Source organism: Rutilus rutilus (assembly GCF_951802725.1).
Source record: "Rutilus rutilus genome assembly, chromosome: 24".
NCBI classification, from domain to species: domain Eukaryota; kingdom Metazoa; phylum Chordata; class Actinopteri; order Cypriniformes; family Leuciscidae; genus Rutilus; species Rutilus rutilus.
This window is the reverse complement of record NC_140228.1, coordinates 28,097,834-28,124,904: the sequence shown is the minus strand read 5'-3', so window position 1 is coordinate 28,124,904 and position 27,071 is coordinate 28,097,834. Positions and strand designations below refer to the sequence as shown.

The following is a 27,071-nucleotide window of genomic DNA, read 5'->3' as shown; positions in this document are numbered from 1 at the left end:
TCACCCGCGTTCACTCCGAAGGAATCACTCACATGACCTGTGCACTTGTAATGACACATCAAGGGTGTTAAGAGGCTAAAAGCAGGTTTAAAACTTGCCCCATTGAAGTCAACAGGGTGCACATTTTGAAAAGAGGATAACACGGTGTAGGCAACACCGATTTTTGTCGTTGTTCTCTGTACTGACAGCACTCCAAATGTACAAAAAAATGAGCTCAATGTTAAAATTGACCGGAGTTCTCCTTTAAGCAGAAAATACTCAGCAATGGTGTCGACTTATTAAGTTACACATGGTTTGTCTGAAAACATATTAAAAACACCACATAGACACATAAACAACATTAAAACCTTAATTTTCACCACAGGGGGACTTAACAAATATTATACATGCGCTCACTCACACAGTAGCCTACATTACTCACAAAGAAATGCACAGCCAAATATCTCTGACACCAAAATGAAGAAGTTAATAAAATATGCAATGTTTTTCATAAACACTTTTTTGTTATACTGGTTGAAACTCTCAATCGCAATCAAAAATAGAAGTGGTCTAAATTTATTTATTTTTTTACATAATATCATCTGTGCAAGTCTCAGGACCAAAAAAAATGTTTGCCATCTCACTGCTAATGTAATTAATTAGGAGATGGCAATCCATGACGTTCCTCAGACTCGGATTTATGTGTCTCACGAACGATCAACGGCGAAATGAACCTGCAGCAGTCAGGTGGTAAAGCTCAGAGCTCTTTAAGGTCATTATTATTGTAAAGTTATGTGCTTTGAGACATAAAAGTTCATTTAACGCAGTCTCTCGTCTCGTGGCGCTGTATACGTTCATGTGTTTTGGAGACGCTCTGAAGGGAGGCTGGGAGCTAATGCTTCCAAAACTAACTCGCTATTGCTAGCCTCTCCAAAATTGCCCTAGCTTTAAAGTTGCAATGAAATGCAAGTAGTGACAGATCTGACCTTCAGTATTGCAATGCACATCAAAGTGAAACTGATTATTGGAGAAGAAACAACAAGGAAGGAACTTGTTTTCATTAATCAGTTGTTGATCTGAATGCAACTTTGCGGTAGATTGTAAGAAAGGGGCGGAGTTTCAGCAAACTAAATGTTTGGAGAAATCCGCCATTAGTGATGAAGTTATGACATTTATTTATGACAAGATATGTTTCAAAAAGGAAATATAAATGAATCGTTCACAATAAGATCAATAACACGTATTTCATGTCAACTTTCGCTCTTGTGATTTTAGCAGTGAAATTTGTTAAATTATGCGTAAAATTCACATTTTATTTAATAAATTTTGAGCACATTTTTTAATACATTTTCATACATTTTTTTTTTTATTCTTGTATTTTACTTGTATTTTTTTTGTATTTTTTTTTTTTTTGCCTGTAAAGCACTTTGAACTGCATTGACTTGTTTGGAAAAGTGCTATTATAAAATGTGCTTGCTTGCTTGCTTAATTTTGAGCACATTTCATTTGCAATAATTATATTGTACTACATCAAAGATGTATCAGTATTCGATTGGAAATCAGTCGCCCATTTCTCCAGATGTTAAAATAGAAACCCATACTTGTATGCAATATGTGTACAATTAAATAATACAAAGTCAGTGGCGGAGGACTGAGCATCCTGACTTCTGTCATTCCAGTCCATCTTAAATGGAGAAGTTCACTTTAAAGTGACTTCTAGCCTCAACAAGTTTGGTTTTACGTAACAATACACACATATAAAACATGATCTCGCAGACTGATCTGTCATGGCTTTATATCTAATGTGCTTCTAAAACCTTTCATCTGGTTTCAAGTCCAGTTATTAGTCATTCAACATAATAAATGCCACCTCTTATAGGCATACTGCAACTCCTTCCTTCCTACACGTTCCTACAAGCTAAATGAGCTCCTGTTATTTCCCAATTGTTTGCTTCTGGAGAAGGTCAGAACAAGTAAAGTGGCCAAAAGAAGTATTTGCACACTTAAAAATGTCATTGCAAACAAACACAAAGTATCAAGCAAATGCATGTCCTCTGCAAACAAATGCTACTAGAGCTTTTCTAGGAACTGACTTCCCTTTTCTGAGTCATTTTTCAGTGTCAAGTCGTAAAACTAGCATTTCAGAAACGAAGGTCCTCCTCACTACAAGGAAACCTCTAAAAGGAAGGATTTCCGATCTGAAGGTCAAAGTTCGTCTGCAATTATTGCATTTCCCTTTCAGTAATAGACATCCAGATGTATGCCAGTCTCATAAACACAATGTATGTTTTGTGTGGACCTGTGTTTAATTACAGCCGTATGACGAGACAGCAGGGGTGATGTCTGATCAGCACATGTGCTTCTGTTATTTGAGAGCAGCGTTTCAAAGCAACACGATTCATTCAACCTTGAGTGGAAAAGTCACATCAAGTCACAAAGAGTAGCTGTTTTTCTATGGTGCTACGGCAGCTTTGTTTCACATGCAATACCATCAGCTTTATGCCTAGAAATATTATTCATCAACGCTTTGCATGCAGTTACAAAAGCAGAGGAGAATGAATGAATCCCAGAAAAGAATCCCAATTTTTTTTTTTCAATGACGTTATTGTTAATTTTTTTCATTTCTCTCCGTCATGTTGCAAATTTTACCATATTGCAACAAAAAAAATGTCTCATTCAAAAATGCAAAAAAAAAAGCAAATATTGTTTTACCATTTAAGTTTTTTTTTTACCATAAATTTACCATAAAGTTTTACCATAAAACAATTTTACCATTGATAACAAACAATTATCATTCTAAATGTAATGCAAAAAATGTATTTAAAGTGTTCATATTTTTTTGTGTTTAATGTGTTACATGCAATTAATTAAATACACACATTTAAATTTGGAAACCGCTTTTATCCAAAGCATCTTACAAATGAGTAACATCACAAGAAATCTATCATAAAATAAGTGTGTACCTAATAATTACTCTATTATGTACTTAACATTGAACTAGACGTGCTAAATGAGATTAACTGCAATGAAACATTTTAATTGATGATAGGTCTAATTTGTACAGTCTACAATTGATCTACTTTAATCAACCTTTAACAAAAGAATTTTTTTTTTTTTTTGCAAAGATTACTAATTAGCCTACTGAAATATGACTCTCACATCATCTTGACAGGCTTTGAGAGATTCACCAAATCCTACCTCTAAACATCATCACTTCGCTGACGGAATATTAACATATTCTAGGGTTGAAAGAAGAAAACATGTTTCCTGCAATAGCACAAAAAAAAAGGCAAAAATCAACAATCAAACAAATAATAGGCTCATCTCCAATCAGACTCCTGTCTGCAACCGCCTCCTCTTTACTAGATTTCTATCGACTCAAAGGAAAGTCAATGGAAAGGCTGCAGACAGCAATCTTGCAATGGAGGAGGAAAAGTTTGAGCGTCCCGAAGAAAGAAGCCTATTTATTAGGGTTATTGATGAAGAGCTTGAGTTCTCTCTGCAGACTCACATCTCCCTATAGATCATAAGCTCATTCATCCTCTCACACTCCCGCTTACGCAGCAAACCCCTGATCCTCCTCAGAATGAAGTGCGTTCTGGAGTGAGCATGCAACTCTCCGCTGGGAAAACCAGGATCAATACCCCGCCGCCATCATTGTGCTGAGGCAGAGGTATGGGTGTGCCTGCTGAGACACACACACATGGGTGTGTGTGCCATGTGTGTACTGTAGTATCCTAGTCTTTGCCGTCTGCAAGGACACCCTGTCTATGAAAAGAATGAGAACGCACAGGGAACGACTCGGGAAACACGCTCTCCGCTGAGTTTCAACGTGAGGTCTCTTCAAGGTGATGGAGCTTAAGTTTCATACTTTGCTGTAAGAGTGAGATCTTTTTTGACTTACTGTACCTTCATGCAAAATATAGTCTGTGTTTAAGGCCTTGTATACACCTGGTTTTATAAAAATGCATTTTGTTTGATCAGATCACAAGTGGACGAGACTAAATACAGGTGTCTTAAACGTTTTGAGCTTGTCCACTTTCGACCACTTCCAGAGGTAGTCTCAAACGCATTTGACCGGATTGATTTCGTAGTGTAAACGCTCATGTGGTCGAATGTGTTCAAACAGCCACAAAACACCGTCTACTCTCCGTCTACTGATCCAATGAGTAAACATTATAGGAAGAGATCTAGCCAGACGGGATTTAAACTATGTCGGCATTAAGACCCAAGTTTGGTTTGAGGATGAAAAATGTACCATGCACAATGTTCTCTCTCCATTCCTGATTTCCAACACACACTCACAGTGTTCGGCTGATCTTACGTCGGTCAGAGCAGAAACTAAAGCTGATGCTCTCCGTGTGGTTTATCTTCGTCTCCGAGCGCGTTTATATGTAAATTGAGCGAGCTTATTTTGTCCACTATTTCAAAAGATCTGAAAAAACACATACATTTCCCCACCCATAGACCCTCCCCTTGAAGAAATCAGGACAGAAGTGGATGAAAGTGGACAAAAGAGATGGATTAAAACACCAGGTGTAAACTGGTATGGGTCTCCCTCGTCTACTTGTGATCCGATCGACCAAAACACATCTTAATACCAGGTTTAAAGAGGCCCTAAATTTTACCGCATGTATTTTTGGAGTTGAAAGTGTACATTTCTGCACCACCAACATCAAGCGCCAAGCGTAGCCAGACCAATGTTGTGGACTGAGTGAATTGCATTACAAAATGCAGTATTTAGAAGAAAGCACAGTCACGTGTCGTCAACAGAAACGTAAAGTCAGCACTAAAGTCACAGTTCATGCACCAAATTAACCAAACTTAAAACTAATTTTGTCTATTCAAATTTCCTTCCATTTTGTGAATGTAAGGCATTTTGTGAACAAAATGCACCCAGTTTGTCACAAAATGCTTTTTGTCCACAAGAGAATGGACAAAACAATCACGAAAGGGGAGTTTTTTGGTAATGCATTTCATTCACAAAATGCACAATCTGTGAAGAACAGAAGCATTTCATTTACTGAACTTTACATAGTGTAATTCATTCAGTCCACAAAATGAGTCTGGTTGCACTGGAGTCTGGACACCCCATGTATCTGAGCTTCAAAAACACTCTACTAACCAGCCATTGGTCAGCCAAACATTTAGCCCCGCCCCAAACTCAGACCATTGGATGAGCTATATCTATATCAGACTGGCCTGGATGCTTAAACAAGCAGAAAATGTTATAAGCTCCACAGAGTTTACACTTCTCTGGGAAATCAACTTATTTTAATAGTCTCTTGTTAACTTTAGATAGAAAATGTATTGAACAAATACACAAATCACTTTTTATAAAGCCTAAATACATTCAACCCATTGTCCTGAAGATGCTTTAAGCATCCTAAACTTTTGTCACACAAAAAAACAGTCCAGACAATCTATTCGCAAGGATGCAAAGAGCAAACTCAAATCATTTTCCATATTAAAGAAACGCTCTGTAAAAGGGAAAACCTGGCAATATCAGCGTTGGTTGACCAAACTATTCAAGGCCTGTAGAACAGAAGTTCTTGGACGACGTGATGCCAAAGTTAACACAGATTGTTGAGATCTGGGCAGGAATAATCGCACGGATGCCAACTCAAGACACGCAGGAACCGAATGCCCCTTTACAACACACCAATACAGCCTGTAGCTCTACACAACTACTGACAAAATCTACTTATTAATAATTAAACAGCTAGACCTCTTGACACTGAGCTGGAACACATACAAGATACTTTCTTGCACTCAAATGTTTGGCTTTGTCCAACACTTTCCACTCTCACATATTCTGTATTTATCCCCTGTACGTTCTGCAACTCTAGTGGTAAAACATTTCTCAAAGCTTCTCAATAACTACACAATGAGGAGGATAAACTCTTCTGTTCACAAGCATGCAAATGACACTTGAGACACTTCTTACTCCAAATCATAAGTAGCCTACAGAAAGCAGATCTGAAAGTTAATTTGTGCAGTTTAGGAATTCAAAATCAGCACATACAGTTTTCTGTCTAAATGTTCAATGGCTATCTGTTTTGACCAATGCATTTTCATGACCTTTCCATTTATGATATAAGAATTGTTTTTTTTTTAATCAGAAACATTTTCACAGTTAGCCTATGTGAAATCGAGCACATTACTGGGGGGGGGGGGGACAACAACAATTTGCCGTAATATCTTAAATATATAAAACATTTATTTTTGTGAGTGAATGCAGCACAATCGCGAACGTAAATGGACAACTTTAAAGGCGATTTTCTCAATGTTTCGATTTTTTTGCACCCTCAGATTCCAGATTTTCAAATAGTTGTATCTCGACCGAATATCCGAACAAACCACATGGAAAGCTTATTTATTCAGCATTCAGATGATGTATAAATCTCAATTTCAAAACGTTATTTATGGATCATAGGCCTATAGCATTTGATTTGTTAGATGTTCGTTCAACGTTTTTTAAACATTTACTTAGGCTACTACTTCTTTCAGAACGTTTAGAAAACATTCAAAAGTAGCGTTCCCATGTTTGCAAAATTATAAAAATGGAACATTTGCATAACCAAGGAAAAACATTTTGAAAAATTGATGTTTTGAGCGTTCAGAGATTAAGAAATAACGTTTTCATGACTTAACTTAGAAAAAAACAAAATTGTTAGCTGGTGTATCAGTTAATGATCAGCTAGAAACCATCTTAGACCTCCAACAAACCAGTTAACCACTGTCTTTACCAGTTTAAGGTGGTCAGGGTTTGTTTTTTAACTTATTAACTCATCGAGCAGCTGATGACCACCTTGGACCATGCAGAAACAGAGTTGGACAAGAATCTATAAGATTTATAATCACTATAGAAATCTCATGACTTTTCCAAGCCACTAAATGTCCATGTATATTCTCGGGTTTTTCATGACAATCGGATCCCTGTCAATCAACCCTTTGAAAAGCTTAAACCCCATAACCATTAACTGCTAAACCACACAACCCATTATAGGCTAATTTTAAAAGGTAGAACTAATAAAGGTATAGAAAGCACCATTCATCATGAATGTTTGAGTAAATAGTCAAATGATGTGTGACATTAACAGTGAGTAGCTACATGTGTGGATCCAGGCTTCAGCTTGAGCTGATTTCCAGGGAAGTTTCCAGTCCTCGCCCTCCATCCGTGCCTCTAAAGTTCTTCCTACACTCCCTGTTTACTTGGAAACATTGTAATGCATCATACGGTGACAAATGAGCGTTATAACAGCCGACATGTCCTGTCGGAAGGAGTTTTGATCGCCAACACACAAGCGCGCGCCGAAGTTGCAACAATTTTGACAAACAACCCGTTGTGACGTAACAAACACAAATGCATAAATCTATAAACAAACACCTCAATCAGACTGTTCGGGAATACCGATGATATATAGCCTACTCTTTATTCCCCGTTCTTTCCCTTCTTTCTTTCTGTCTCCAGAAAAAGCGCCATGTTGAGAGCAGTGGTATTTTTCTCAAAAGCAGTCGACTTACCTTGGCTATGGCTTTTTTATATCTCATTGTCGCTTGCTGAATAAGACTGTGTATTTTGATATTCCCATCCCCACAGGGAACGACCACCCGGGTCCTTCCAAAACACACTGTCACTTTCATATTCGCCCGATATTCCCAGAGACTCCACAGGGAAGCGCGTGAAGTGTTGAACTCTTCAGGAAAAATCAGTAAGCGACGGCAACATTGTATCCATACAGGTAAAAAGCGGGATAAATCCTCATGTTGTGCTCCTCAGGTGGGATTGGACCACCTGTTCGGCGTCTGAGTGAGTGAGCTCGTGTCGCGGGTGAAGTGGCCGTGGGTTGGGCTTCGGTTCACACACACACACACACACTCACTCACTCTTCTTCAGTCTGACTCACAGCCCGCATGTGTAGCTACATGAGGATCTGTTTCAGGTTAATAACTACTCGTTAAATGCTAGTAGGCTGTTCCAGTAGTTACTAGCATAGGATACTTACGCTTAGTTTGGACTGGATATATAGGCTACTCTTAAAAAATAAAGATTCCAAAGTGTTTTTATTTTTATTTTTTACAATGATCCCAATTAAAGAGCCTTTTTTGTTTTGTTTCCCCCAAAAAACTGTCAGTGATCTGATAGGAGCCATTTTTTTTCTTAGTGTGAATAATAATGTTTTTCTCTGTAACCTTTTGTGGAATGTAAAGGTGTTATGGATGTTTTAAAGGGATAGTTCGTCCAAAAAAAAAAAAATTCTGTCATTAATTATTCACCCTCATGTCGTTCCAAACCCATAAGACTTTCATTCATTTTCGGAACACAAATGAAGATATTTTTGATGAAATCTGATAGCTTTTCTGTCCCTCCATTGACAGCTATATTATTAAGCCCCGGAAAGGTAGTAAAGACATCATTAAAGTAATCCATGTAATGTTGTTGTTTGTTTTGCACAAACACAGCACTCGCGTTGCTTCATAAAACTTAAAGTGGTTAAACCACTGGAGTCACATGGATTACTTTAATGATGTCTTTCTGGGGCTTGTGTGTCAGTTGTGTAGCGGTCACTGGAGGGACAGAAAGCTCTCAGAATTCATTAAAAAAGATCTTCATTTGTGTTCTGAAGATGAACGAAAGTCTTACGGGTTTGGAACGACATGATGAGTAATTAATGACAGAATTTTCATTTTTGGGTGAACTATCCCTTTAAGGTTCTCCAATGATGCCTATAAAGAACCTTTATTTTCAACATCTAAAGATCCACAAGTAAATTAGTCCACACTACATCCCACTGTAGTTTATCATAGCCTGGACATCTCCTGTCTGATTGTAGTTGAGATTACATGTAACAGCCTGAGAGTATTACCTTACCTGTCAGATGATGCTGAGCTCATGTGGTTTAAGCTTGAACATGCAGTCATTTATGATCATTATCGAGTCCAAGCTGCCTGTGATGATGGATCTGATGCTGGTCTTGATCAAGCTAGACCTCCTCGAGCCAGTAACAAACCAGATATCATCATCCCAAAAAAAGTTTGTATGACGTTATTTTTCCAACAGTCTATCTTTCTAACATTTGCTACTTTTCATAGCAGAAATTTGCTAAGAATATAATATGACTTATATGTTAGATTTTCATTCTCATGAAATCTTTTAAATAAGGCATAAATGTAAAACTGCATCCACATTTAAGCAAAAACAGAGGCTTATTTCTTTCCTTTCCAGTGAAGACAGATAGCTACACAGTGCAGATATCATGTCTTTCATCCGTTCAAGAGACTGTGTGGTCCATCGGTATTTAGCAAATGTTTTTATCAGTCAAGACAAAATTTTCATACGTTTTAACAAAAAATAAGTTTCTTTAAAAAAAAAAACGCTTCTTTTTAAAATGCATAACGCCCCCTTGTGGTAGAAGCAGAGGCTTTGTCCCGAAGCATCTGCTCTTTACTTCTAATGAAGATTTATTAATTTCTGAAGCATCCAGTGACTTGACATCTGTGTATCTGCAAAATGTCAGGCTTACGTAAGATGATGTATATTGTAGGGAAATGTTTTGCTGATGACACACACAGATTTTGGTCAGGCTTCTCCATATGGGTCTCATTAGCGCTGAATCCTCGGCTAGGAGGAGCCGAAAGAGAATAGGCTGTTGCTGAGTGAGATTTGCTTACAAAGACTAGCAGAGAATCTGTCATCCTTCAGCGCGCTCTCTCTCTCTCTCTCTCTCTCTCTCTCTCTCTCTCTCTCTCTCTCTCTGCAGTCGAGTCCATAGTACGTACAGTAAGTGAGTACATAGTACCACGTGACCACTGCAGATTTATTTTTGAGTTAATAATGCAAGAGAAAATACTTTATAGGCTAAGTCCGAACAGCTCCAAGAACAGCGTCATGTTTTTTCATCTCTTATTTACGGTAATCATGACATGGTCTTCAATATTATGGAAGGTCATTAGCGCCAAAACCTGTAAAACTGACGTCTTGACGCGCATAAAGTTCTGCAGTGCTGTGATGATGGATTTATGTTGGCCAACCCGTAGGTTTGCGTCACCCTGGTTCCCTCGACAAACGGCCAAAAGGATTTTACATTGTTTTTTAATTTATACCATCCACACAGATAGGTGTCAATATAACATTCACCAATACCATACACCAGACCAGTGTCTCCCCAACTATAAAGTAGGCGAAACCCAGTACGTGACTGAATTCACAGACACAGTACTCATAAGCAATAGTACCTGGATGACGTACTTCTTCCGGTGAAATTCTGAAGTGTGCTTATGATGGACACTTTATTTCCCATGAGGCCACGGGAGAGGATTTATGAATGGCAGTGAAGCAACGCAACTGATGCTGGAAGGTCACATGATAATGACAACATGATGAATGTAGTACGTCTGGATTATATATAGAACATACTTTTTTTAGTGGTCGTGAAGTAATTACTTGTTCAAAATAAGTACCTACTCCACAGAGTATGAGATTCGGGACGCAGCCCAAGTCATAATTGCGACTTCAGGTTAAAAAAAAAAAAGTGCCTCCGGTGTGTTTTTGCTTTTTTATCTTATTTTGTACATGCAACTTAGCTAGTTTTATTGTAAATGAAAAAATTCCTTTTAACAAATTTACCGTCAACAACACAGACGTATTAGTTGTGTCCATCATATTTTCTCACTTTCACACCGTAAACTCGGGCTCAAAGAAAAGTTCATATGCATTCAACTTATAAACATGATCTTTCAGACTTAGAAATCTGCAAAAACTGTACCTTTAATAATTACTGATGATGAAGTCATTCTTCTTAAAACATTTACGAAAAAGTGTGTTTTTATTTGTTTATTTGACAAGCAGCAGAATCATGTTTGTCACCTCATATTTGTTTTTGTTTTTTTTAAAATGCAATTATCAGTATACCGGTTTTATTACAATATTTCTTTTACTTTGATACATTAAAAAAAAAGAATACACACAACAACTGCAACGTGAGAAAAAGAAAGCGTGGTTGTTTTTTTTCGGCCGTTTCTCAAACCTTTCACTTGTTTTGCTCTATGTGATGCATTTCATTTTGCTCGCTTTCTCTTGTAGATTACGTCTAAAAATGTATTATCCTTTTACACTGGAGTATCTATAGGCATTCTTCTCGTTTGGTAGACGCACTGAGCGTGGCACTGGTGATGTAAACAGCTTAAAATCAGAAGGAGGAGGGCGGGGGGGGGGGGGGGGGGGCGGAGAGATGAAGTATGACTGTCCAGCTACTCAGAGGCCCTTTGACAAAGATGGAGGCACAGAGTCCCGATTCAATCCGATGGTCGAGTGCCGGGGCCAGCCAGAGCCCAAAATAAAAGACATGTTAACCGTTCACGCTTCACGGCGTTTATTATCTTTCATTAAATTAATATGGTTTTATGCGACGTAGCTGTATTCATCCGCAGAGCTCTGGCTTCGCTCGATGTACTGCTTGTCGATAAGAACCTCGATGCACTTCTTGATCATGCTGATGCTCGGGCTGAATCTCGCTTTGGATTGGTTGATTACCTGAGGGAATAAAACACACACATTAATATTTGCAATATTTACATGCAGTGTAAGGTGTGCACTTGCAGGGTGCAATTCAAATATTCAGAATTACTACATTTATCAAAATGCACATTATAAAATGGACAGTTCCAGTCCTAGATGCTGATTGGTGCTAACAAAAAAAAGTAGTAAAGTAGTGACAGCGAAACACTCAAAACATAAATGCAGAATTAAGATTACTTATGCAGTATATGACGATGGCATTAATACTGAAAAAAGGTGATTGCATGATTAAAATAAAACAGTAATAATGTCACATTCTGTACACTTTAACTTATCATCGTTAACGAAGACTAAAACTTTTCTGTTAATTAAAAAATATATATATTAGTTGAAAAAGTTCAAGTTGAAGCACTACAATTATTAACTGGAAATAAATAAATTTAATCTAAATAACTACTTAAAAAAAAAAAAAGATAATAAAAAAAAGAAAAGACAAAAGCACAGTAAAATTAACATGAAAACTGAAAATATAAAAATAAAATCTAATTAATTCTTTCTAATAATTCAAAAACTAAAAAAACACTGCTTATTTATTGAATTATTTTTGTTTTTATTATCATTTTCTCTGGACAATAACCCCCAGCGCCCACTTTGTTGTGTTTATTTTTCTATATGGCATACTTTTTCACATAATAAAAATAATTATTAATGTTAATGTTCTGGATCTGAACACACCCTTACACTCAGATCCGTGTTCTTTCAAAGCCTGATTATAAACTGATCTCTGGTAACAAGAATGTTATTGAGAACTGATGTTGTCATGAGTGACCCAGAAACTGAGGATTTGATATTTTTTAGCAAAGCTTGTGCACAGATTAAAGTTGCAGACTTTATTGAAATCCATATTTGCGTCAAGATACAAAAAGGCCTCTATCACTGTGTCCTTGATATACAGCACGACCAATAGATGAACGCAAGCATTTCTAGACGCTGGACGAGAGGATAAACTGTTATCTAATAAAGCAACACATTGAAGGCTGTGTGTGTGTGTGTGTGTGTGTGTGTGTGTGTGTGTGTGTGTGTGTGTGTGTGTGTGTGTGTGTGTGTGTGTGTGTGTGTGTGTGTGTGTGTGTGTGTGTGTGTGTGTGTGTGTGTGTGTGTGTGTGTGTGTGTGTGTGTTTTCCCCTTCATTAGCAGTCACCAGCTGTAGTTCAGTAAATGTTTTGTCATTTCCACAGCTTTGACTAAAAACAATATTTGTTTGATCAAACCACATGGGAAACATACAATCAGTTTAAAAACATGTGGAATATCATGGATTTCATAACTACAACTTACTTCAAACTTCAAGGGGACAAAAGCATAATATGATAACATTAACATAACAGATTTTGACAATCTGCAGTGCTATTACTGAATAAACCAAGGTTTCCCATATACGGACATTTGCTATTAAATTTTTTATTTCTGTGATCAAAAGCTGAATTTTCAGCATCATAACTCCAGTCTTCAGAGTCACATGATCCTTCAGAAATCATTCTAATATGATGATTTGATGATCAGGAAACATTTCTGATTATTATCAATGTTGAGATCAATGAATGAAATCAGTTTTTGCCACTTAAAATGTTTGTGGAATACTTAGAAGACATTTTTGTAACATAATAAAAATCTTGATTTAATGCATCCTTCCTGAATAAAATTATTTTATTATTTAAATTATTAAATTATTTATTTAAAATAAAAATCGTACTGACCCGAGTCTTTGAAGAGTAGTGTAAAATGTAGAATACATCTATCAGTAAACATCATGGTAGAGTTTGCTTTACTGAGTTTAATTCATGCTAAAATCTGCGCATATGAATGTTTTTCAGTACTGACTGAGAAGAGAGTTTGGGGTGAAAATGAGCTCAATTACCATGAAAATAATGAAAATAAATGACAGATCTCACTGGTCCTAAAACGGGCTTCATTTTCTTGATGAAAAATACAATTATTTTTATCTTTATTAGTGCTGTCAGTTAAACGCGTTATTAACAGCGTTAACGCAAACCCATTTTAACAGCGTCAATTTTTTTATCGCGAGATTAACGTTCTTTTTGGCCTAGCAAACTTTGTCGTTTTTTTCACATGCTGTTGCAACAACTAGTAACGTTAGAAAAACTACAACAGCACACCGGATCTAGCTAGACCGGGAACAAAACAGCAGGCACGCCGCACACACTTGTTTGGGCTCGCGAGCCGGCCGAAGAGTAGTAGGCTAACGCTACGTTCTGAGTGGATGGCCAGCGTGAGACGCCGAAATGAATGCCAATAAGATTCTGAATGGAAAGTTTACTTTTAAAAAGTTGCCAAATGGTTCCATTGACAAGACCAAAGTGATCAGTGTGTTTTGCCGTTGTGAACCGAGCGATCATCGCAGCACGTCCAGTCTGAAACACCACTGGACGCGAATGAGAAATTCTCTGACGTGATTATTTGCTCCGAGTGAGAATGTTAGTGTGAAATTGAACACTACAGTATTGTTGTTTTCAATAAAAAAAACATTTGCACAAAGCAAGCCGATCCACTTTTCCATGTTGATAAGAGCATTAAAAAAAAAAAAAAAAAAAAAAAAATATGGGACAAAAAGATATCAAGGGACATTTAGAATAGATAAAAATGTGCGATTAATTGCGAGTTTACTATGACATTAATGCGATTAAATATTTGAATCGTTTGACAGCACTAATCTTTATCACTGGATTCTGAGGTGAAACATGACATGGGCCCCAGTTCCAGAATCTCCCATGTTCAATGCAATGAAGGTTATGATCTACTATACCATCATAGGCGTCGATTTCCCCCGTTGGGGGGACGGGGGGGATGCGTACCCACCAGATTTCATCATGAGTCATTTTGTACCCACCACTTTTAACTTCCGTCCATATTAATTTGACTTTTGGTTCGATTTTTTTGACCGTTTTCAGTGGTTATGAGGAGCAATATGAGAGAGAAATGTGGTAATCATTGTCTGACCCAACAAAAAAACATTATAATATTCATTTTATTTTATTTTTCGTGTTCACATTTATGAGGGAAAAAACAACGTGTCAGTTCTCGGTTATGGTCGTGAGCGCTCTGAAAGCGGCACTAAAAGACTGCTTTAAAACTTTCACAGAGACCTCAAACAGCTGCCTTTCTTTAAAGTGAATTTCGTTTTGTATTAATTATATCTTAATTTTAATCAATGTTTCATCAACCAATTGCCTGGATTTAATAAATAAGAAGTAAATAGATAATAATGACATGGAGGCGCCGGCGAGTGAACTGGAGTTCGTCTCATAAATGAACCGAAACTCAGCGTATAATGCACATTCACATTCACAGCGTATTTAGACACATTTAGACGCAGTCATAATCATTACTTTTACCGGTTCTTTGTGGCAAGCTTTATGCGTGCGGTCGTGCGCTTGAGTGCGGCTATATTACGTAAACGCTCATGATCCTGTAGGCTATATAAGTAATTAAATTAATATAAAGGGGTGATTTGTCCACAAATGACTTAAATGAACAACTAGCCTACTAGTCGACTAGAAAAAAAACTTTTAGTCGGAAGCAGCCCTTATTCCACATATTTTCGAACCAGGCAACAGGACATCTGGGTTGAGCGAGCGACCCTGCGGAATGAACGAGCGGAGCGGAATATTCAGAAATGCGCTCTCCACTCACGAGCTCTGATCGGAACAAACCCGAACCTCACTGTCTGCTGAACTTGCGCAGAAACATCAAAATATAACCAGCTTTTAAAAATGTTTTTTAAAACTAAACACTATTTTAGCACAAATTATGAGCTTATTGGCGAATTATTGACAAAATTAGAATATAGTAAATTATTTATTTATTTATTATTTTTATCTTTTTTTGTTTTGGGTGGGCCTGTTGAAAAGTGGGGCCGTGCCTGAGCTACAGGACATCGTCTTTCAAAACATAACCTGCGCGAAAGAGAGAAAAAAATGAATGCGTCATTGTACCCAGCACTTCTGAAAATGCACTTCCGAATGCGTCTCTGTCCCCAGCACATTTCAAAACAAACTGACGCCCATGTATACCATTCCCTCTTTAATCACTGTTCAATAGAGACAAACAATGTACAGCTTGTCTACGGTGTGTGTGTGTGTGTGTGTGTGTGTGTGTGTGTGTGTGTGTGTGTGTGTGTGTGTGCAATAAAAACAGTATACAATACAGTTGTGTTGTGTAACAGCCTGTGTTGGCGGACTATCTGCTCTTCAGACGTGTTCTGACAGCCGTCTATGACAAAGTCTCCCATTCCTGAGATTTCCCAGCGCTCTTATCTGCACTTACAGTCTGAGCTCTGCGTCAGGAACCACACTATATACCGCACACCTTCAACGCTTGCTTTCAGCTCATATTGGAGGCCACAAGAGAGGATTATACACTGAAACGTTGAGGTTTTAGTCATCTCACCTCCTGTATGAGGGCGTTGTGTCTCAAGATTTTCCTGGCTTTCATAATCCTCACTATAGCAGCCTGTAAATACATTTTCCTGTCTTCATCCACGGCACTCCTCGTCTGTTCCAGTTCCTGCCGCACACAGAGGACGCAACAGGGTTTATATGACTAGATATTGTGACCTCAGAAGAGGTCAAAAGGGTATTTCAACATGGAAAGTGCAGAAAAGTGCAGACTAAGATTCTCAGATCATGTACAGGTCTCGACATTAACACTTGTCCAGGACAAGTGGAAGAATTTTACTTGCCCGACCTGATTAAAACGTCAATAACAAAAAAATAACTAGGGAATCACCAAAACATGACAATGATTCTGCACTCATTTAGTGTAAGTGGTGACTGATGGTGGATAATACTATACTGTATAATTCACTGAGGGTAATATTGTGCTGTTGTGTCTCATGCAGCCTCTCAAGGAGAACATCGAAACAAATGAGATCATTTTATCTTGATTATCATGTTTTCATAATCATTGGAAGCCAAAATCGAAACCAAAAATTTTATTCAAGATCAACCTATGACATCTGCTCAACATGAGACTGTACCTGTGGTGTGTCCTTCTGCATTGACGTCGTGATCTTGAACTTTGTTCTTTTACTGGTGAAACTCATAATTAGGGAAAAAGTGGATTCTGCCTCAATTTCCTCCTGGAGGGAAAAATATAGTGGGAGTTTAGTTATAATCAGTCAAATTAACAGTTTGATTAAAGTGCCCCAGTTATACTATTTTTTGGGATATCACCTTTCATGCAGTGTGTAAAACAGCTGTTTTTTAATGTAAAAGGTCTGCAAAGTTACAAAGATCAAAGTGCAGATAAATGGAGTAATTGTAACTGCCTGGAACGAGTCGTCAGTGATTCCAGTCTTACTTTCTGCTCGATCCAACGTAGGTTTGTAAATGATTTGCATAATGCCAGTCTATGGTCTTCATTGACTGCCTGTGAATAACGTCTACTTTGACCCTCAAACACTGCAGTTGTAGCTGAGACTGGAAGAGTTTGGTTCAGGACATGTAAAGAAGTCGCTGTTTTCTGCTGCAAAAGCAAATCCACTCGAAAACGACTCGAAATGATACGGTAAAACCAACACCATTTTTACTGTTCGTATGTCAAGTGCAGAGAAAGACCCAGAGATGAAATTTAGATATGGTAATGAGCGTTTCGTTTTCGACACATTCTGTAAGCGACCAATCACAACAGACTGGGCCATCTGACCAATCAGAGCAGAGCAGGCTCTCGGAAAGGCGGGGTTTAGAGAGACTGAATCCTTTATTGAACCGTTTCAGACACTGGGCCCTATCTTGCACCCAGCGCAATTGACTTTGTACACCGACGCATGTATTATTCCTATTTTGCACCCGACGCACAGCGGACTTTTCCCTCCACAGACGCACGTCGGTAAATTAGTGAATGAACTTGCGCTCCCGGGGGCGGTTCAGCGAAAAGAGGAGGCGTGTTCCGGCGCAAACGTTCCCTGGTGCTATTTTGCAGTTTCAGAAAACAATTCCACCACTGACCAGGAGAAACCTCGTCTAAAGTCAGTAGCGCGTTCAGATGCTATTTTAAGGGCGCATACTTGGCCATAATGTAGCGTGTGCACAACGCGCATACACTTTGCTTCTCTAATCTACACAGAAGCAGCAGTTTCAATTTTTGCAAACCATACATTACAAGGAAAAATATTACCACACGAGGGAAATCATTGTTGTGTCCATGAAGATGTGAAAAATAGGCCTAAATCTAGCTTACACATTTACCCAAATTATAATACGCCTGTTTAACCGAAGCTAATTTGGGTGTGTTTCTCCATCCCCAATGTCACTTCTCTGTGTTTTACGGCCCTGACGAGAACGTCGGTCCTGGCAAATCCGCCGTTATAATAGCAATCCGCCATGGAACAAGCGCTCCTGCTCTTAAAGGGAATGTGAGATGTCGCTCTGATTGGTTTATTTCACGTTCGCCCAAACCACACCTATGAGTAATGAAGCTACTTCAGAGTCAGACCAACCCATTTTAGATTTGCGTCCGCCAGATCCGCCCACAAAGTTACTTGCGTTTCGCGTTTGATACTTGCGTTTCAGATCGTTAAAATAGGGCCCATTGTGTATATCAGTGGTTCTCAAACCTGTCCTGGCGTACCCCCAACACTGCACGTTTTCTTTCTCTCCCTAATCAAACACAACTGATTCAACTCATCAGCTCATTATTACATGGGTTAATGAGCTGATGAGTTGAATCAGGTGTGTTTGATTAGGGAGAGAAAGAAAACGTGCAGTGTTGGGGGTACGCCAGGACAGGTTTGAGAACCACTGGTGTATATTATGAGAAAATGCAAGTGTTTTTTTTTTTTTTACCTTGGATGCATATAAACCTATTGTAGGAGACTCAGAAAAAAAATTAGAAACCTTTAAAATAGCATAATAGGGGCACTTTAAAAATCAAGCAATCAATAAAAATAAAACGAAAACAAATCTGGTTGGATGACTTGCTTTCTCAGAGTCGTGGCTGATCATCTTGACGTCCAGCAGAGATTTAATGGTCTTCTGGAGCTCCTTCTCGTTCATCTGCGTGCTGTCCTGCAGTTCTTTATAGCTCACGGTCTCGCTGTTGTTGAACGCCAGCAGCACGGCCATCTGATAGGTGGTCACCACCGCCACATACGGCTTGGCCAGGTAATTCATCTTTACCTCACCTGGGAGAAACAAGTTGGTTGAGAGAAACAATATGCACTTATACTATATCCAATCTGTCCTCAACCGTGTAGTGTGTGAATTTGATGCGGTAATTTAGTCATTCGGCATCAGTCTGATCCCTCCACTGCTTCGGGACAGCTGTGACAGTCCAGTGCATGTTTTCGGTTAATTAACTGTATCATCCGGGTATTTAAAGTGCATTTTTTCTTGTGAACGCACCATTTATAATACCAAACGACACAAAATAGTACGCAAATTAGGACGCACCTTTAAACTTATAAACTTAAACGAAAATTAGATGTGCTTCCTTGACAACTAACTGAAATAAAATACGTTTAAATTGAAGTAAATTACAACTACAGCTGAAATAATAAATAAACTAAAGCAAAATAGAAATATTTAAATTTTATATTAAAAAAAATTTTAAACGACAGAAGCACCTAAAATTACTAAAACTTTAAGTAAAATTAAAATAAAAAAAATAAAATTAAAATATAAAAATAAATCTAATTCAGAATATTAATACATAAAATCCTACTATATAAATAATACTAAAATAACACTAGAGAGAACTGCAGAGATGTGATTTAGGCCACTTTGACGAAGCTCAAATATAAAATTAAGTTTCGATTTGTTTAACTTGTTTTGGTCACCACATATTTTCCATATTTGAATGCGTGATATTTCATGAACATGAATTCAAATATGGAAACAAATATGGAAAGTTAAACAAATCGAAACTTAAACTTATATTTGAGCTTTACTATTATTTTAAAAATGTTCTAAAATTCTAAAATGTGGCAAATAGTAATAATAATGTATTTGTAAGTGTGTTGAAACTTTTGTCTGGTACTATACGTGAGGGTTAAAGTTTTGTTAAAATACGGCACACTTATACGAGTGAGTCCTAGAAGCGTATCTTGCGGTGTTGACGGATTACTCAGGATATTTTGTCACAGCTCAGTGTGATAATCCGACTCTTGGCAGGGATTTGCTGTGGTTGTGTAGAAATATCAGGTGTGGTTAATCAGGCTTCAACAGCACCAGCCAACAAACACTAGATGTGTTCGAAATCGCCCCCTATACCCTCACTATTCCCTACATCACTCCACTTCCAAGTAGTGAATGAAAACGACTGAGTGAATTCGGACACTGGAAGGGATAGTTTGTGTTTGCTGTTTAATAACCATTTGAAACTTACCAGATTGGCTCCAATAGTAATGAAAAGATTTATCTTAAACTCAGTCATGGACACTAGCATGTATTAATAATGAATTAAAAAAGTTAATTACACAGTAGCCACGGTGAACCAGCGGTTTGGAAAATGCAAGCGCCATCTTCAGGTCAGACGTGGAAATTCATTCAGCACGTCACTCTCACAGTGCATTATGGGTATTCTCTAACTATCCGTTAAGTGTACATTAGTTGTACACTCGTTATTGTGGTGCATTGTGGGATTGAATGGGTGCGCTCGATAACGTCCACCACGACAAATGGCCTTAGGGTGATTTCGAATATAAATATAAAAGTTTGATTCTACACATGAATTGAGTATAAATAAACAAATTTGGGATATATATATATACACATTTAAATTATTAATATAATTACTTCATTAATTTGGTGCTTTTCTCAAATAATATTCATATATGTGATTAATTACAATTAATTAATCAGCATAACATCTTTAAATGCTCAAAAGTTTGGGGTCAATAAGATTTTTTTTTTAAAGAAACGAATACTTTTATTCAGTGTTGCCATCACAGGAATCAATTACATTTGATTAAATATATTACAATGGAAACCCGGCATTTTAAATAGCAATTAAATGTCAATTGTAACATATAAGCTCAAATAAATGCAGCCTGGGTGAGAGAGTAAGAAAAACATTTTCAAAAATGGTTTACGATGGACTTTACCTGTGCAGAGATAATGAAGCCAGGTCAACTTCCTTCCGCTGAAGTGCTGGTTATAAAACAACTCAAACTGCAGAAGAAAGACAGACGTTAAATCAGCGTCATCTACTTTCATCACGAAACGAAAGAGGATTTTACATGTTCATCTCTCAGTACATGCAGGAAGCTTGAGTTCTTGCCCCTAATGATGATGCGTAAGGTTTTTGGGCATGTTGACATGGCAGCTTACCATTTGTACACTTTTCTCCAGCTCCTGTGGGATGGCAAACGTGGAAGAGGGAACATGTGTGAGGGGCCATGCACCGGCCTGAAACACACGAGAACAGGCATATTCAACATTATTGCAGAAGTCTTTATTATACATGATTTATCTGTGCACATCATTCTTCTTTTAAATGCATGCACTTCCTCTTGCATCATCTCTTCTCTGATGACGAGGGCGGGGCTTTAACCTGTCACTCACATGAGATCAGCCAATGGCAAACCAGAACCATCCAGTCAATTCCCACCCAACTTTTGTTCTTGTTCCGGAAGCGTTTCACTCGGATATACGTCACATATACGATACTCTGCAGGTGTAGATGCTAATATAGTTATTGTTACAGTTATTGGGCCCTATTTTAACGATCTGAAACGCAAGTATCAAACGCGAAACGCAAGTAACTTTGTGGGCGGATCTAGGGCGCTGTTGCTATTATACCGGCGGGATAAATTACTCTTGCGCCCGACGCAAATCTAAAATGTGTTGGTCTGAAGTAGCTTCATTACTCATAGGTGTGGTTTGGGCGTAACATGAAATAAACCAATCAGAGCGACATCTCACATTCCCTTTAAGAGCAGGCGCGCTTGTTCCATGGCGGATTGCTATTATAACGGCGGATTTGCCAGACGCACGCCAGGAGCGGTTCACAGCCGAGGAGACCGACGTTCTCGTCAGGGCCGTAAAACACAGAGAACTGACATTGGGGATGGAGAAACACCCAAATTAGCTTCGGTTAAACAGGCGTATGATAATTTGGGTAAATGTGTAAGCTAGATTTATGCCTATAATTTTTTCACATCTTCATGGACACAACAATGATTTCCCTCGTGTGTTAATATTTTTCCTTGTAGTAATATAGTCTATGATTTGCAAAAATGAAAACTGCTGCTTCTGTGTAGATGAGAGAATCAAAGTGTATGCGTGTTGTGCACACGCTACATTATGGCCAAGCATGCGCCCTTAAAATAGCATCTGAATAACATGCGCAACGCGCCACTGACTTTAGATGAGGTTTCTCCTGGTCAGTGGCGGAATTGTTTTCTGAAACTGCAAAATAGCACCAGGGAACGTTTGCGCCGGAACACGCCGCCTCTTTTCGCTGAACGGCCCCCGGGAGCGCAAGTTCATTCCCTAGTTTACCGACGTGCGTCTGTGGAGGGAAAAGTCCGCTGTGCGTCGGGTGCAAAATAGGAATGATACATGCGTCATGTACAAAGTCAATTGCGCTGGGTGCAAGATAGGGCTCATAGTTAGCTTATAGTTGTTGGTGTGAACGGGCCTTAACACTTAATGAGCACGTTTACATCCACACCAGTACGCTGATAACTCACAGAAATCAACTTATTGAAATATAACCTCTTGTCCAGGTTTACATGCAGGTTTAAATGAATGCAAGTAAACCGCGTTTACAAGACTTTATTAATAAATCTGGTTATTTCCGTCAAAATGTAATAATTAGCGTATCAGACTCCGAGTATTTCATTTTTTCTGTCGGTTGTGATGTTAAATGAAGTGTTATAAACTGAAGAACTGTATTGCAACATGTCACAGGCTCATATATTCTCCTCTTAATGGACTTACAGATGCAGCATTTTGACTGTACACCACTTCTTCTTCTTCTGCACTTTTATCATTTTTAGACTCTAGAAAGAGTCTGAGTTTGCGATGTATTTCCTCCTCTCTCACTGAGAAACACTCGCTCTGTCTGGATGCGCTTGAACTTTGAACTCAAAGTAAGGACTGTCACACATCACACATGCGCACTTCAATAAGCCAACAGAAATCAGATTAATGCGTTTGCATGCAGGGCGTAATCTAGATGTGATGATCGGTTTATGCTTCAGCCGTTAAACGTTTATACGTTTACACTCCGATGAAGGAAAGCGGATTAACACGTTTACATGATCATGTGCATTATCTGCTTATTAAGCATAATCGGATTAAGGCCATGTCCACACTATTAGGTTTTCGTTTGAAAACGTATATTTTTCTCTCCGTTTTGGCCTTCCGCCCCCACACTGAGGCAGCGTTTTATTAATGAAAACGCACTACAAAGTGGATACATTTTAAAACGGCGTTGTCACGTTGTAGTGTGGACTGTAGTGTGGACTGTAGTGTGGGCTGTAGTGTGGGCTGTAGTGTGGACTGTAGTGTGGGCTGTAGTGTGGGCTGTAGTGTGGGCTGTAGTGTGGGCTGTAGTGTGGGCTGTAGTGTGGACTGTAGTGTGGGCTGTAGTGTGGGCTGTAGTGTGGGCTGTAGTGTGGGCTGTAGTGTGGACTGTAGTGTGGACTGTAGTGTGGGCTGTAGTGTGGGCTGTAGTGTGGGCTGTAGTGTGGACGTAGTGTGGGCTGTAGTGTGGGCTGTAGTGTGGGCTGTAGTGTGGGCTGTAGTGTGGGCTGTAGTGTGGGCTGTAGTGTGGGCTGTAGTGTGGGCTGTAGTGTGGGCTGTAGTGTGGGCTGTAGTGTGGACTGTAGTGTGGACTGTAGTGTGGGCTGTAGTGTGGACTGTAGTGTGGGCTGTAGTGTGGGCTGTAGTGTGGGCTGTAGTGTGGGCTGTAGTGTGGGGTGTAGTGTGGACTGTAGTGTGGACTGTAGTGTGGACTGTAGTGTGGACTGTAGTGTGGGCTGTAGTGTGGGCTGTAGTGTGGACTGTAGTGTGGGCTGTAGTGTGGGCTGTAGTGTGGGCTGTAGTGTGGGCTGTAGTGTGGGCTGTAGTGTGGGCTGTAGTGTGGGCTGTAGTGTGGGCTGTAGTGTGGGCTGTAGTGTGGGCTGTAGTGTGGGCTGTAGTGTGGGCTGTAGTGTGGACGTAGTGTGGACTGTAGTGTGGACTGTAGTGTGGACTGTAGTGTGGGCTGTAGTGTGGACTGTAGTGTGGACTGTAGTGTGGGCTGTAGTGTGGGCTGTAGTGTGGGCTGTAGTGTGGACTGTAGTGTGGGCTGTAGTGTGGGCTGTAGTGTGGACTGTAGTGTGGGCTGTAGTGTGGGCTGTAGTGTGGACTGTAGTGTGGGCTGTAGTGTGGGCTGTAGTGTGGGCTGTAGTGTGGGCTGTAGTGTGGGCTGTAGTGTGGGCTGTAGTGTGGGCTGTAGTGTGGGCTGTAGTGTGGGCTGTAGTGTGGGCTGTAGTGTGGACTGTAGTGTGGGCTGTAGTGTGGGCTGTAGTGTGGGCTGTAGTGTGGGCTGTAGTGTGGCCTGTAGTGTGGACTGTAGTGTGGACTGTAGTGTGGGCTGTAGTGTGGGCTGTAGTGTGGGCTGTAGTGTGGGCTGTAGTGTGGGCTGTAGTGTGGGCTGTAGTGTGGACTGTAGTGTGGGCTGTAGTGTGGACTGTAGTGTGGGCTGTAGTGTGGGCTGTAGTGTGGGCTGTAGTGTGGGCTGTAGTGTGGGCTGTAGTGTGGGCTGTAGTGTGGGCTGTAGTGTGGGCTGTAGTGTGGGCTGTAGTGTGGGCTGTAGTGTGGACTGTAGTGTGGGCTGTAGTGTGGGCTGTAGTGTGGACTGTAGTGTGGGCTGTAGTGTGGGCTGTAGTGTGGGCTGTAGTGTGGGCTGTAGTGTGGGCTGTAGTGTGGGCTGTAGTGTGGGCTGTAGTGTGGGCTGTAGTGTGGGCTGTAGTGTGGACTGTAGTGTGGGCTGTAGTGTGGGCTGTAGTGTGGGCTGTAGTGTGGGCTGTAGTGTGGGCTGTAGTGTGGACTGTAGTGTGGGCTGTAGTGTGGGCTGTAGTGTGGGCTGTAGTGTGGACTGTAGTGTGGGCTGTAGTGTGGGCTGTAGTGTGGGCTGTAGTGTGGGCTGTAGTGTGGGCTGTAGTGTGGGCTGTAGTGTGGGCTGTAGTGTGGGCTGTAGTGTGGGCTGTAGTGTGGGCTGTAGTGTGGACTGTAGTGTGGACTGTAGTGTGGGCTGTAGTGTGGGCTGTAGTGTGGGCTGTAGTGTGGACTGTAGTGTGGGCTGTAGTGTGGGCTGTAGTGTGGGCTGTAGTGTGGGCTGTAGTGTGGGCTGTAGTGTGGACTGTAGTGTGGACTGTAGTGTGGGCTGTAGTGTGGACTGTAGTGTGGGCTGTAGTGTGGGCTGTAGTGTGGACTGTAGTGTGGGCTGTAGTGTGGGCTGTAGTGTGGGCTGTAGTGTGGGCTGTAGTGTGGGCTGTAGTGTGGACTGTAGTGTGGCCTGTAGTGTGGACTGTAGTGTGGACTGTAGTGTGGGCTGTAGTGTGGGCTGTAGTGTGGGCTGTAGTGTGGGCTGTAGTGTGGGCTGTAGTGTGGGCTGTAGTGTGGACTGTAGTGTGGGCTGTAGTGTGGGCTGTAGTGTGGGCTGTAGTGTGGGCTGTAGTGTGGGCTGTAGTGTGGGCTGTAGTGTGGGCTGTAGTGTGGACTGTAGTGTGGACTGTAGTGTGGGCTGTAGTGTGGACTGTAGTGTGGGCTGTAGTGTGGACTGTAGTGTGGACTGTGAAACCGGTGGTATTTAAAAACGATGACGTAAATTTAGTCATGTGACGCATATTGTACCAATAGATATTCATGTTTATACCAGTATTGTGCCTGTTATGTGCTATTCACTTTCACACTGTTACTAAAATGTTACTTTGCACAGTCTTCATATCACAGTCCTGCAAAGATGACAGAATTTACTCTCATTTGCTGTCCTGCGGCGAGACATGAGAGCAGTCGCGTTTCAAACATATGGTGACTGCGTGCGACCTGGACCGCATCAGGGAATGGTGAGATATTTTACTAAATAAAATGATCCTGTCAGGAGAATTGCGCGATAACTTCATTATTTATTTTTCCATCTGAATCATCTCAGTGATCTTTTGTGGGGTTTTACGCATGCGCGGTAAAGGTCAATTTAGTGTTTTCAAAAGTTTCTCATCCACACTAAAACGCCTGAAAATGCTAGTGTGGACGGAGAGCGTTTATAAACGAAAACGGCGATTTCAAATGTATCCGGATTAATGTAGACGTAGCCTAAGAACGTGCATGTACATGTTTGTATGACCAAGTATGAACACAGTCATAATATTCTCTCTTACCTGTAATACGTAAATCTGGAAGCTGATGCCCAGGTCCACTACAGTCTCCTGGGTTTTGATAAAGTTGTTGAATTTGTTGTTGAGGTCGGTGCTGACGCTCATATCAGTGTACATTCTGTGCAGTTTGCTTGTGAACTCATAGCCACACGCTTGCTGCAAGACAAAGAGAGAGAGGAACAATGACAGGTCTGCTCACTTTAATCACACAGAACCCTTCATCAGTCTCATCCGCGGCTCTGCATAATGACAAAGCTGAGGCGCACACAGCCAGCGAACACTCAGAGTCACATCTGTGAACCGTTACACACTTTTCAAGAAAGACGGCTGTGTGTGTGTGAGACTTTCTGTACCTTCAGTTTGTTGATCATGGCTTCCTCGGAGTCCATGGATAATGAAAGTCCGTGTATTAACCTCTTTGCAAGCATCCTGGCATAAAACTACAAGAATAAATGACAATTAAAAAGAGAGAAATCAGTGAGTGCCATTAACATTTTGCTAGCATGTTTGTTAACGTTTTAGCATATTGCTAGCACATCAACACTAGCATGTTTTAACACATTTTGTTACAACGTTTTAGCACATTGATAGCATTTTCCTAACATGTTTTAACATTTTCATATCGTGTGGTAACAAGTTTAACACAATGTTGATGACGTGCTGTTTTCTAACATGTTAACATGCTGCAATATGTTTTAACACATTGCTAGCACAATTCTAGCATGTTTTAACATGTTGCTAACATGTTTAACAAAATGCTAACATGTTTTAACACGTTCATAACAAATGTGTTCAAGCCATGTCAGAATTAATGTAATAACATGATTTAAGACAATCATGACGAACAGCGTCACTGGTTGTCATCTCGCAATTACAGTAAATACAACATGGCATGAACGCAGCTCATGTTTCTCACGTTTTAGCATTTTTTTGCTAGCATGTTATAACATGTTAGCATGCTGCTAGCATCTTTTAAAACATTCCTAACACAACAATGCTATTTTAACACACTGCTAAAGTTTAACATGTTACTAAAACGTACTTTACATTTTGCTGTTTTAACGTTATCGTGCTGCTATCATGTTCATAGTATGTGCTAACATGTTTTAACATGATGATAACATATTTTAACATAGTGCTAACATGTTTTCACATTCCTAACTTCTTGTTGGCATGCTTTAACAT

General features: G+C 39.8%; 2 protein-coding genes across 2 annotated transcripts in view; both read right to left on the bottom strand.

Moving 5' to 3' along the window:
* Window positions 1-7,992, bottom strand: part of pard3aa (par-3 family cell polarity regulator alpha, a) — a 444,866-nt gene extending 436,874 nt beyond the window's left edge. Inside the window, exon 1 of the mRNA XM_084398765.1 lies at window positions 7,507-7,992. Coding sequence (XP_084254891.1) covers window positions 7,507-7,626 — 120 coding nt within the window. The 5' untranslated portion in view covers window positions 7,627-7,992. The remainder of the gene's footprint in view (window positions 1-7,506) is intronic.
* A 2,797-nt stretch (window positions 7,993-10,789) lies between these two features.
* cul2 (cullin 2) overlaps window positions 10,790-27,071 on the bottom strand; it is a 31,995-nt gene continuing 15,713 nt past the window's right edge. Inside the window, exons 14-21 of the mRNA XM_084398772.1 lie at window positions 26,240-26,326; window positions 25,890-26,042; window positions 20,848-20,925; window positions 20,622-20,688; window positions 18,499-18,701; window positions 16,557-16,658; window positions 15,968-16,084; window positions 10,790-11,515 (exon numbers count right to left, since the gene is read on the bottom strand). Of these exons, the coding sequence (XP_084254898.1) occupies window positions 11,384-11,515; window positions 15,968-16,084; window positions 16,557-16,658; window positions 18,499-18,701; window positions 20,622-20,688; window positions 20,848-20,925; window positions 25,890-26,042; window positions 26,240-26,326 (939 nt within the window). The 3' untranslated portion in view covers window positions 10,790-11,383. The remainder of the gene's footprint in view (window positions 11,516-15,967; window positions 16,085-16,556; window positions 16,659-18,498; window positions 18,702-20,621; window positions 20,689-20,847; window positions 20,926-25,889; window positions 26,043-26,239; window positions 26,327-27,071) is intronic.